The sequence below is a fragment of the Medicago sativa genome, chromosome 3 (assembly GCF_051527215.1).
Source record: "Medicago sativa cultivar Bolivia chromosome 3, Bolivia_mono, whole genome shotgun sequence".
Classification (NCBI taxonomy): domain Eukaryota; kingdom Viridiplantae; phylum Streptophyta; class Magnoliopsida; order Fabales; family Fabaceae; genus Medicago; species Medicago sativa.
The window spans coordinates 44,046,413-44,056,404 of record NC_140751.1 but is presented as its reverse complement, the minus strand read 5'-3'; the positions used below and the strand labels follow the sequence as shown (position 1 = coordinate 44,056,404).

At 34.1% G+C, this 9,992-nt stretch overlaps 1 protein-coding gene and 1 non-coding gene across 2 annotated transcripts; one reads left to right on the top strand and one right to left on the bottom strand.

Moving 5' to 3' along the window:
• Positions 1-963: 963 nt before the first annotated feature.
• LOC146937597 (uncharacterized) lies at positions 964-6,408 on the top strand. Its single transcript, XM_085749470.1, has 9 exons — positions 964-1,044; positions 1,299-1,400; positions 1,787-2,170; positions 2,664-2,765; positions 3,150-3,533; positions 4,042-4,143; positions 4,538-4,921; positions 5,430-5,531; positions 5,916-6,408. The coding sequence occupies exons 1-9, from the start codon at positions 964-966 to the stop codon at positions 6,225-6,227; spliced, it is 1,953 nt and encodes a 650-aa protein (XP_085605596.1). The 3' UTR covers positions 6,228-6,408.
• A 3,289-nt stretch (positions 6,409-9,697) lies between these two features.
• On the bottom strand, positions 9,698-9,804 carry LOC146937596 (small nucleolar RNA R71). Its single transcript, XR_015033654.1, has one exon. It is a non-coding gene; the product is annotated as a small nucleolar RNA R71 (small nucleolar RNA).
• Between the last annotated feature and the right edge of the window lie 188 nt (positions 9,805-9,992).

The window sequence follows — 9,992 nt, the reverse complement described above, 5'->3', positions numbered from 1 at the left end:
TTCAAATCAAGGACGTTGGGATATTTCCTGATATGGATAATGTCATTGATTAGACATTCTCTTTGTCCTTGAATTTCTTTGTATGTACGTGGTCAAAATAAGACAAATTGTACTATCAAAGTTTGATGGAGACAACTGCAGAAGAAGAAAAATATGATGTGGCCTCTGGAACCCTCAAAGTCTTATATTCTTCAGAGTCTGATGAAGATCTTCAGCTTCTGAGTGACTTCCTTCTTCTGATCCAAAGTGCTAACTTATGTTTGTCCTTTCTTCAGATCTTCTACCAGTCTTCTAGCTTCTCTTGCACTTCTGATTTCTCTTATACATGTTCACACCTTATTAAGTTTTAATATTTGGTCTTGCATACTTGAACATATATTAGCATATCCAATTGTTTTTCAATACTTTGTTATCATCAAAACTCTAGAGAAATTGTACAAAGACAATTTTGTTCCAATAGTACACTTCATACCATTCCCACAACTATGTTCCCTTTTAGTAATAGCGTTTGCCGTCTGCCTCTCCCAGCGTGCTCTAGAGCCTCATGGTGTCCTTGCCTCTTGGTCTCCTTGCCTTTGGGGGCCTTTTAACCCAACATTGTTTCGTTGTATTATTTCAACTTTTAAACTACCACATTGAACTTAAACCTAATCCAAACAACATTTATAATAATAACATGCATATATAAGATCAAAAACTACCCAAAATTTCAATAATGTATCCAACCCTATACACTAATATTTCCACCAAATTTTGACAGAAATAATATACAAAATAAACAATGTGAAAATAAGGGATTAGGAATACTTACTTTTAATATTCTTGATAAATTGCTTGACTTTTTCAGAAAGAAATCGGATGAATGTAGTTGATTTGAGGGAGTTTGGAGGGAATTGAGTGTGTTGTTTTGAGTTTGTGTAAAAGTGGAGGTTGTTGTTGCTATTTTGGAATAATTAGAACACAATGACAGTTAATTTTCATTGTTCATTTAGTGAGCGACAATTACCTATCGGTGGAAGCAAGCGGCAATTATCTCCTATTGAGGTCATTTTGTTATTTCTAAGGTGTTAGAAAGCAATTTTTAAAGTGAAAAGAGCATTTCTCATAGTTTTTAGGCCCTAATATCGAGAGTTCTAATTCACCCTACAAATGACATGCAATTTTAAGTTTTGATATGAAAATTGAAATTTTGATTAAATGAATTTACAGGATGGAATATGTAGTCATTTTTAATTTGTGTATGTATCTATATAATTTAATGTTTATTAATTAATTAATAATTTTGTGTTGTCAATTAGGCTAAGAAGTTTGGAAGGGAGCCATTTATAAATGAGCTCCATAAGAAAACACATGCATACAGTTCTGACCTGTATGTCGACGACCGCTCTAAGAGATGCCATGTAATTGTTACATAAGCATATTTTACTCCCTCCATTTTACAATGAGTGTCATTTAATGTTTTGGCACATAGATTAAGGAATGGAATGAAATAATTAATAGACATAACAGTTTTACTAAACTACCCTTCCCTTATTAGAGAAAGACAAACTTAAAATTGCATTAAAAATTGTGAGAGAGAGAAAAGTTAAAGTATTTATTGAAGTTAAAATTGGAGATATAAATTAAAGTTGCATTGAAAATGTAAAGTGACATTCATTTTGAAACAAATTTTTTTTCTCTAAAATGACACACGTTCTGAAACAGAGGGAGTAATTAATATCATTTATTTTATAATTTTTGGTTAATTTTTATTTGTCTTTAACTATTTTGTTATTATTTATTGCAGGAAGAATATGATAGGAAGCTAGCAGATGCGCTCTCCCGTGGTTGTTCAGTTGATGAGGCTAGCACCATCAACTTAGAAGCCAACTACCGCAAGGGCATTGCTGCAACTCTTCTCCTCACCTTGAATGATGGAGAGGGATCTTCAAGGCAGCCCGAGCTCACTCCTGAAATGCAGGAAACGACACGGAAATTGACTCAGGAGCAATTTGCACTTCAAATGGCCAGCCAGCAGACGCTTGTGCAACAATTTCTACAGAAACAACCAAATTACTTTGATAAGCAGTGGACACAATTTAGACAAGGGCAAGGCTGGCCTACAAATGGGCTGCATGGTAATGCACAAAATGTAAGAGCACATGTCTTCAATGATAAATTGCTTGATAAGGTATTATGAAAACTTACTTGCAATATTCTTGATAAATTGCTTGACTTTTCAGAAAGAAATTGGATGGATGTAGTTGATTTGAGGGAGTTTGGAGGGAATTGGTGTGTTGTTTTGAGTTTGTGTAAAAGTGGAGGTTGTTGTTCTTGTTCTGGAATAAATAGAACACAACGACAATTAATTGTCATTGTTCTTTAATGAGCGACAATTAACTGCCGCTCATTAACTCCTACTGAGGTCATTTTGGTATTTTTAAGGTGTTAGAAAGCAATTTTTAAAGTGAAAAGAGCAATTTTCAAAGTTTTTAGGTCCATAATATTGAGAGCTATAATTCAGCCTAATAATGACATGCAATTTTAAGTTTTGATATTAAAATTGAAATTTTGAATAAATGGATTTACAAGATGGAATGTGTAGTCATTTTTAATTTGTGTATGTGGCTATATATTTGAATTTTTATTAATTAATTAATAATTTTGTGTTTCTTGTCAATTAGGCCAAGATGCTTGGAAGGGAGCCATTTATAAATGAGCTCCATAAAAAAACACATCCATACAGTCGTAGCCCGTATGTCAATGATCGCTCTAGGAGATGCCAGGTAATTGTTACATAAGTAAATTTTACTCCTTCCATTTCACAATGAGTGTCGTTTAAGGTTTTGGCACATAGATTAAGGAATGAAATGAAGTAATTAATAGACATAACAGTTTTACAAAACTACCCTTCTTTTATTAGAGAAAGACAAACTTAAAATTGCATTAAAAATTGTGAAAGGAGAAAAGTTGAAGTATTGATTGAAGCTAAAGTTGGAGATAAAAATTAAAGTTGCATTGAAAATGTAAAGTGACATTCATTTTGAAACAAATTTTTTTCTCTAAAATGACACACGTTATGAAACAGAGGGAGTAATTAATATCATTTATTTTATAATTTTTGGTTAATTTTTATTTGTCTTTAACTATTTTGTTATTATTTATTGCAGGAAGAATATGATAGCAAGCTAGCAGATGCGCTCTCCTGTGGTTGTTCAGTTGATGAGGCTAACACCATCAACTTAGAAGCCAACTACCGCAAGGGCATTGCTGCAACTCTTCGCCCCACCTTGAATGATGGAGAGCGATCTTCAAGGCAGCCCGGGCTCACTCCTAATATGCAGGAAATGACACAGAAATTGACTCATGAGCAATATGTGCTTCAAATGGCCAGCCAACATACGATTGTGCAACGATTGCTGCAGAAACAACCAAATTACTTTGATGAGCAGTTGACACAATTTAGACAAGGGCAAGGCTGGCCTATGAATGAGCAGCATGGTAATGCCCAAAATGTGAGAGCACCTGTCTTTAATGATAAATTGCTGGAAAAGGTATTAGGAATACTTACTTGTAATATTCTTGATACATTGTTTGACTTTTCAGAAAGAAATTGGATGGATGTAGTTGATTTGAGGGAGTTTGGAGGGAATTGGGTGTTTTGTTTTGAGTTTGTGTAAAAGTGGAGGTTGTTGTTGATGTTCTGGAATAAATAGAACACAACGACAATTAATTGTCATTGTTCGTTTTGTGAGCGACAATTAACGGCTGGTGGAAGCTAGCGGCAATTAACTCCTACTGAGGTCATTTTGGTATTTTTAAGGTGTTAGACGACAATTTTTAAAGTGAAAAGAGCAATTTCCAAAGTTTTTAGGCCCCTAATATTAAGAGCTATAATTCACCCTAATAATGACATGCAATTTTAAGTTTTGATATTAAAATTGAAATTTTGAATAAATGGATTTACAAGATGGAATATGTAGTTTTTTTTAATTTGTGTATGTGGCTATATAATTGAATGTTTATTAATTAATTAATAATTTTGTGTTTCTTGTCAATTAGGTCAAGAAGTTTGGAAGGGAGCCATTTATAAATGAGCTCCATAAAAAAACAGATGCATACAGTCCTAGCCCGTATGTCGACGATCGCTATAGGAGGTGCCAGGTAATTGTTACATAAGTATATCTTACTCTTTCCAATTCACAATGAGTGTCGTTTAAGGTTTTGGCACATAGATTAAGGAATGGAATGAAATAATTAATAGACATAACAGTTTTCCTAAACTACCCTTCCTTTACTAGAGAAAGACAAACTTAAAATTGCATTAAAAATTGTGTGAGAGAGAGAGAGAGAGAGAAGTTGGAGTATTTATTGAGGGTAAAATTGGAAAAATAAATTAAAGTTGAATTGAAAATGTAAAGTGACATTCATTTTGAAAAAAAAAAATTCTCTAAAATGACACACGTTATGAAATAGAGGGAGTAATTAATTTCAATTATTTTATAATTTTTAATTAATTTTTATTTGTATTTAACTATTTTGTTATTATTTATTGCAGGAAGAATATGATAGGAAGCTAGCAGATGCGCTCTCCCATGGTTGTTCAGTTGATGAGGCTAGCGCCATCAACATAGAAGCCAACTACCGCAAGGGAATTGCTGCAACTCTTTGCCTCACCTTGAATGATGGAGAGGGATCTTCAAGGCAATCCGAGCTCACTCCTGAAATGCAGGAAATGACACAGAAATTGACTCAGGAGCAATTTGCGCTTCAAATGGCCAGTCAGCAGACGCTTGTGCAACGATTTCTACAGAAACAACCAAATTACTTTGATGAGCAGTTGACACAATTTAGACAAGGGCAAGGCTGGCCTACAAATGGGCAGCATGGTAATGCTCAAAATGTGAGAGCACATGTCTTCAATGATAAATTGCTTGATAAGGTATTAGGAATACTTACTTGTAATATTCTTGATAAATTGCTTGACTTTTCATAATGAAATTGGATGGATGTAGTTGATTTGAGGGAGTTTGGAGGGAATTGGGTGTGTTGTTTTGAGTTTGTGTAAAAGTGGAGGTTGTTGTTGCTGTTATGGAACAAATAGAACACAACCACAATTAATTGTCATTGTTCATTTGGTGAGTGACAATTAACTGCCGGTGGAAGCAAGTGGCAATTAACTCCTAGTGAGGTCATTTTGGTATTTTTAAGGTGTTAGAAAGCAATTTTTAAAGTGGAAAGAGCAATTTTCAAAGTTTTTAGGCCCCTAATATTGAGAGCTCTAATTCACCCTAATAATGACATGCAATTTTAAGTTTTGATATTAAAATCGAAATTTTGAATAAATGCATTTACAAGATGGAATATGTAGTCATTTTTAATTTGTGTATGTGGCTATATAATTGAATGTTTATTAATTAATTAATAATTTTGTGTTTCTTGTCAATTAGGCCAAGAAGCTTCGAAGGGAGCCATTTATAAATGAGCTTCTTAAAAAAACACATCCATACAGTCCTAGCCATTATGTCGATGATCGCTCTAGGAGATGCCAGGTAATTGTTACATAAGTATATTTTACTCCTTCCATTTCACAATGAGTGTCGTTTAAGGTTTTGGCACATAGATTAAGGAATGGAATGAAATAATTAATAGACATAACAATTTTACTAAACTACCCTTCCTTTATTAGAGAAAGAAAAACTTAAAATTGCATTAAAAATTGTGAGAGAGAGAAAAGTTGGAGTATTTATTGAGGGTAAAGTTGGTAAAATAAATTAAAGTTGCATTGAAAATGTAAAGTGACATTCATTTTGAAACAATTTTTTTTTCTAAAATGACACACATTATGAAACAGAGGGAGTAATTAATTTCAATTATTTTTATAATTTTTGGTTAATTTTATATGTATTTAACTATTTTGTTATTATTTATTGCAGGAAGAATATGATAGGAAGCTAGCAGATGCACTCTCCCGTGGTTGTTCAGTTGATGAGGCTAGCGCGATCAACATAAAAGCCAACTACCGCAAGGGCATTGGTGCAACTCTTCACCTCACCTCGAGTGATGGAGAGGGATATTCAAGGCAGCCCGAGCTCACTCCTGAGATGCAGGAAATGACACAGAAATTGACTCAGGAGCAATTTGCGCTTCAAATGGCCAGCCAGCAAACGCTTGTGCAACGATTGCTGCAGAAACAACCAAATTACTTTGATGAGCAGTTGACACAATTTAGACAAAGGCAAGGCTGACCTACGAATGAGCAATATAGTAATGCTCAAAATGTGAGAGCACCTGTCTTCAATGATAATGATGAGCCATATGAAGTGTTCGGTGAAGAGGATGTTGTTAAGACCGACGAGGAGGAGTGATGATGATTGTGGTTATTGTGTGTTTTAATTATTTTCTTTTGATTAACGGTTTGTAAAATTTGGAGAAGTTTTTATGCTTCCTGGCACAATTTTTATTTGCTTCTTTCATGATGCATTGTTTGTAATATTCCTTAAGTACAATTTTAATTTCATACCTATTCGACTTTTTTTAATAAATGCCTATTAGACTTAATATTGTATGTGTGATGTTACTTTAATTATATGCCTATTAATTATATTTAATTTTTTTAAAACACTATTTTTTTATTATTTTAAATAAATTTTATTAATTAAAATGATTTTTGAAACAATTAATATATTTCAAAAAACAATTAAAAAAACGGTTTTTTATTATTTTAAATAAATTTTATTAATTAAATTGATTTTTAAAATAATTAATTATTTATTAAAAAAATCGATTTTAGAAAATAAAACGTTTAAAAAAAAATTAATGTTCTGTTTCACAGGGGTTTAACCCCTCGGAAAACCCCTCGCTTTTGTTAACCTGCAGATTTGACCTTGAGTCAGTACAACAGTGCGTCATAAAACAGTGTGCAGAAAAAGCAGATGCATCAGGTAGAATGACAGGGGTTAAAACATGGCCTTTGACAGGGAAAAAATGACGACATTTGACAGGGCCCAACCCCTCGTTTTTTTTCGTTTGCGACAAGTGTTTTCCCAAGAATCCACCCCTGACAAAATCCCTGGCAAACGTCCTTTTCACATGGGTTTTGGCTCTTTTCCCAAGGAATCCGCCCCTAACAAACTGCAATGTTTCTCGTAGTGTTAGTTACTAATGAATTTTTAATAACATAAGTTTTTTTATTTTGATGGGTTAGTTTGATTTCTTTAAAAAATATTATATAAGTTTCTTCCTTTATTAAATTTTTTCTTTGTGGTTTTTTTTTTAGGGATTTTTCCCTGTATTTGAAATTGTTTTGTACTTTCTAAGATATCAGAAAATCTTATTTTAAGTAATTTGATTTTCAAATTAGATTAAAATTCTCTTTTCTATACAAAATGTTTTATGTTTTATTTTTAGAAAATGTTTGCTGGTTTGCAAAGCAAATAAATACAAGTATAAGTGAGTACAATATGTTTGTCCAAAAAAGTGACTAGCATAGATATTTTACTACTAGTTTTTTTTTTGTAAGAGGCTAAAATGAAATATATTACCAAAATAAAGTGTCTTCCTTAGCACAAGATGTACTAAGGAGGAGACAACAAAGTCGAAACAATATTTCCAAAGGGAACTTGTACATGATTAATAACAGGAAAAGAAATAACCACTAGCCCATGCCCAGAATGGCAAACGGACTAAGCCATTACCCATGGTAATTGAAGGGAAGAGAAACAAATTTCGCCTTCAACCAGGTAAAAGCAAGGGACTTAATCTTATCTACCACCTGTATAACCGAACATACTTTGTCATTGAAAAGCCTGTTATTTCTTTCCTTCCAGATTTCCCCACCGTAGCGAACCAAATGACCTTTATTACTAGTTAATTTTTATTTTTTGAGTCAATTATTAATTAATTTATTGTTATAATTTCGTTTTGCCAAAGCTTCTGATGAGTCATAGAATAGTCTAATTTAATGCATTATTTAGTTTAGTTTTATTTAAGATTTGATTTGATTTTATTGCATTTTATTTCCTTTTAGAATATTTTACTTTAAATTGCTTTTTATTTTATTTTAGGAACGAATATATGGTGGAAGGTGTCTTGGAGCAAAAGAAAGAGGACTGGAGCAAATACAGTGCGAAAATACGAAGATACGGAACAAAAATATGTTCCCACCAAGTCAGAAGCTTGGCACGGCCGTGCCACCTCCAGAGGCCTCTTTTGCTGCTTTTTCTTCGGGCCCAAGTTACCCTGTTGCAGCTTTACTGTTTTACCCTTTTAGTTGCTTAGTTTCTAAGTCGATTGTAAAGCTATAAATAAAGTAGGTGTCCACCATAAACATTCACCTTTCCTTTGAATATTTCAAGTATTATTTCAATAAAAGTTCTTTACTTTATTTACTTTCTTCTTTGCAATTTACTTTTATCGCTTTCTCTCTTCTTCCCCCATGTCTACGATGAACATGAGTGAGTAGACTTCTTTGTCTTGGGATTGTTGGATAAGTCTAATGACGTAATCCGGATCAAGCCAAGCCTTAAACCCTAATTATTTGTTACCTTAATTCCTAATCTAAATTCACCGTTTTAACATGAATTAATTATTATCAAACTGTGGAAGCGAACGCGGAGGGTTTGATAATGGTTAATTCATCATCACAGATATCAATTCATAAAGCGAACGCGGAGCTTTGATATCCGATCAAGTGAATTTAGACAAGGTTTGCGAAACATGAGAATAGTCTAGCAAACCTTGGGACACATAAAGTTTCGACCTTCATGGGTCCCAAAGGCAATCACCCATGAGAATAGGTGTGGTTGTTGGAGGGATACACTCACTGACTTCGAGAGGAGCTGTGATATGCTAAAGAGAAACTTGTCCTTAGTAATTAAGATTAACGCATAATTATAAGTTTAAGGCTTGCTTGTGAAAAGATTCGTTGTTATGATGAACCAATGATCCCAAGGCTTTTTATTAATATTGTTATTTACCTTCAGCAAACAAACCTCCCTTTTACTAAACTTTCTCCTCTTCTAATCATTCTTTAAAAGTTAATTAGATTGACCAACTCCCTAGCGGAACGATACTCTACTTACTACTATTACTTTGATAGGCCGTGCACTTGCGGTTTGGCCCTATCAAGTTTTTGGCGCCGTTGTCGGGGAGTTAACTAATTTGATTAACCTTTTTTTAGTGATTAGAATTCTCTTCTTCTCTTTCTCTTTCTTTTTCTTTTTATTTTTCTGTTATCGTTAACTTCTTGGGTTCTCAATTTTTTATGCGAAAAACCAGAAATCGAGTTGTAATAATCAACGAGATCGAAAGGTATTTGCATAAACGAAAGAGAGACGCACTAAATAACACCGCCATGGCCAATCGCACTCTCAAAGAGTATGCAACGCCGTCTACGGCCGAGCCACAAGCTGTTATTGTGTACCCAACGGTTGAAGATGACAATTTTGAAATTAAGTCTGCCCTACTTAACTTGGTCCAGCAAAATCAATTCTCGGGATCCCCCACTGAGGATCCCAATCTTCACATCTCTGTTTTCCTAAGAATTAGTGGGACCATAAAGGAGAACCAAGAGGCCGTAAGACTTCTTCTCTTTCCCTTTTCCTTAAGGGATAGAGCTAGCGCTTGGTTCCATTCCCTGGAAGTCGGTTCCATTACTTCATGGGATCAGATGAGGCAAGCATTCCTTGCCCGTTTCTTTCCACCATCTAAAACCGCTAAACTTAGAGACCAAATCACACGGTTCAACCAAAAAGATGGGGAATCTCTCTACGATGCGTGGGAGCGTTTCAAAGAAATGCTAAGACTTTGTCCCCACCATGGCCTAGAGAAGTGGCTTATAGTCCACACTTTTTATAATGGCTTGTCTTATACCACTAAGATGTCTGTGGATGCAGCTGCAGGTGGATCACTTATGAATAAGAACTACACAGAGGCGTATGCCTTGATTGAAGACATGGCTCAAAATCATTACAAATGGACCGACGAGAGAGCCATCACTAGTTCTTCATCCT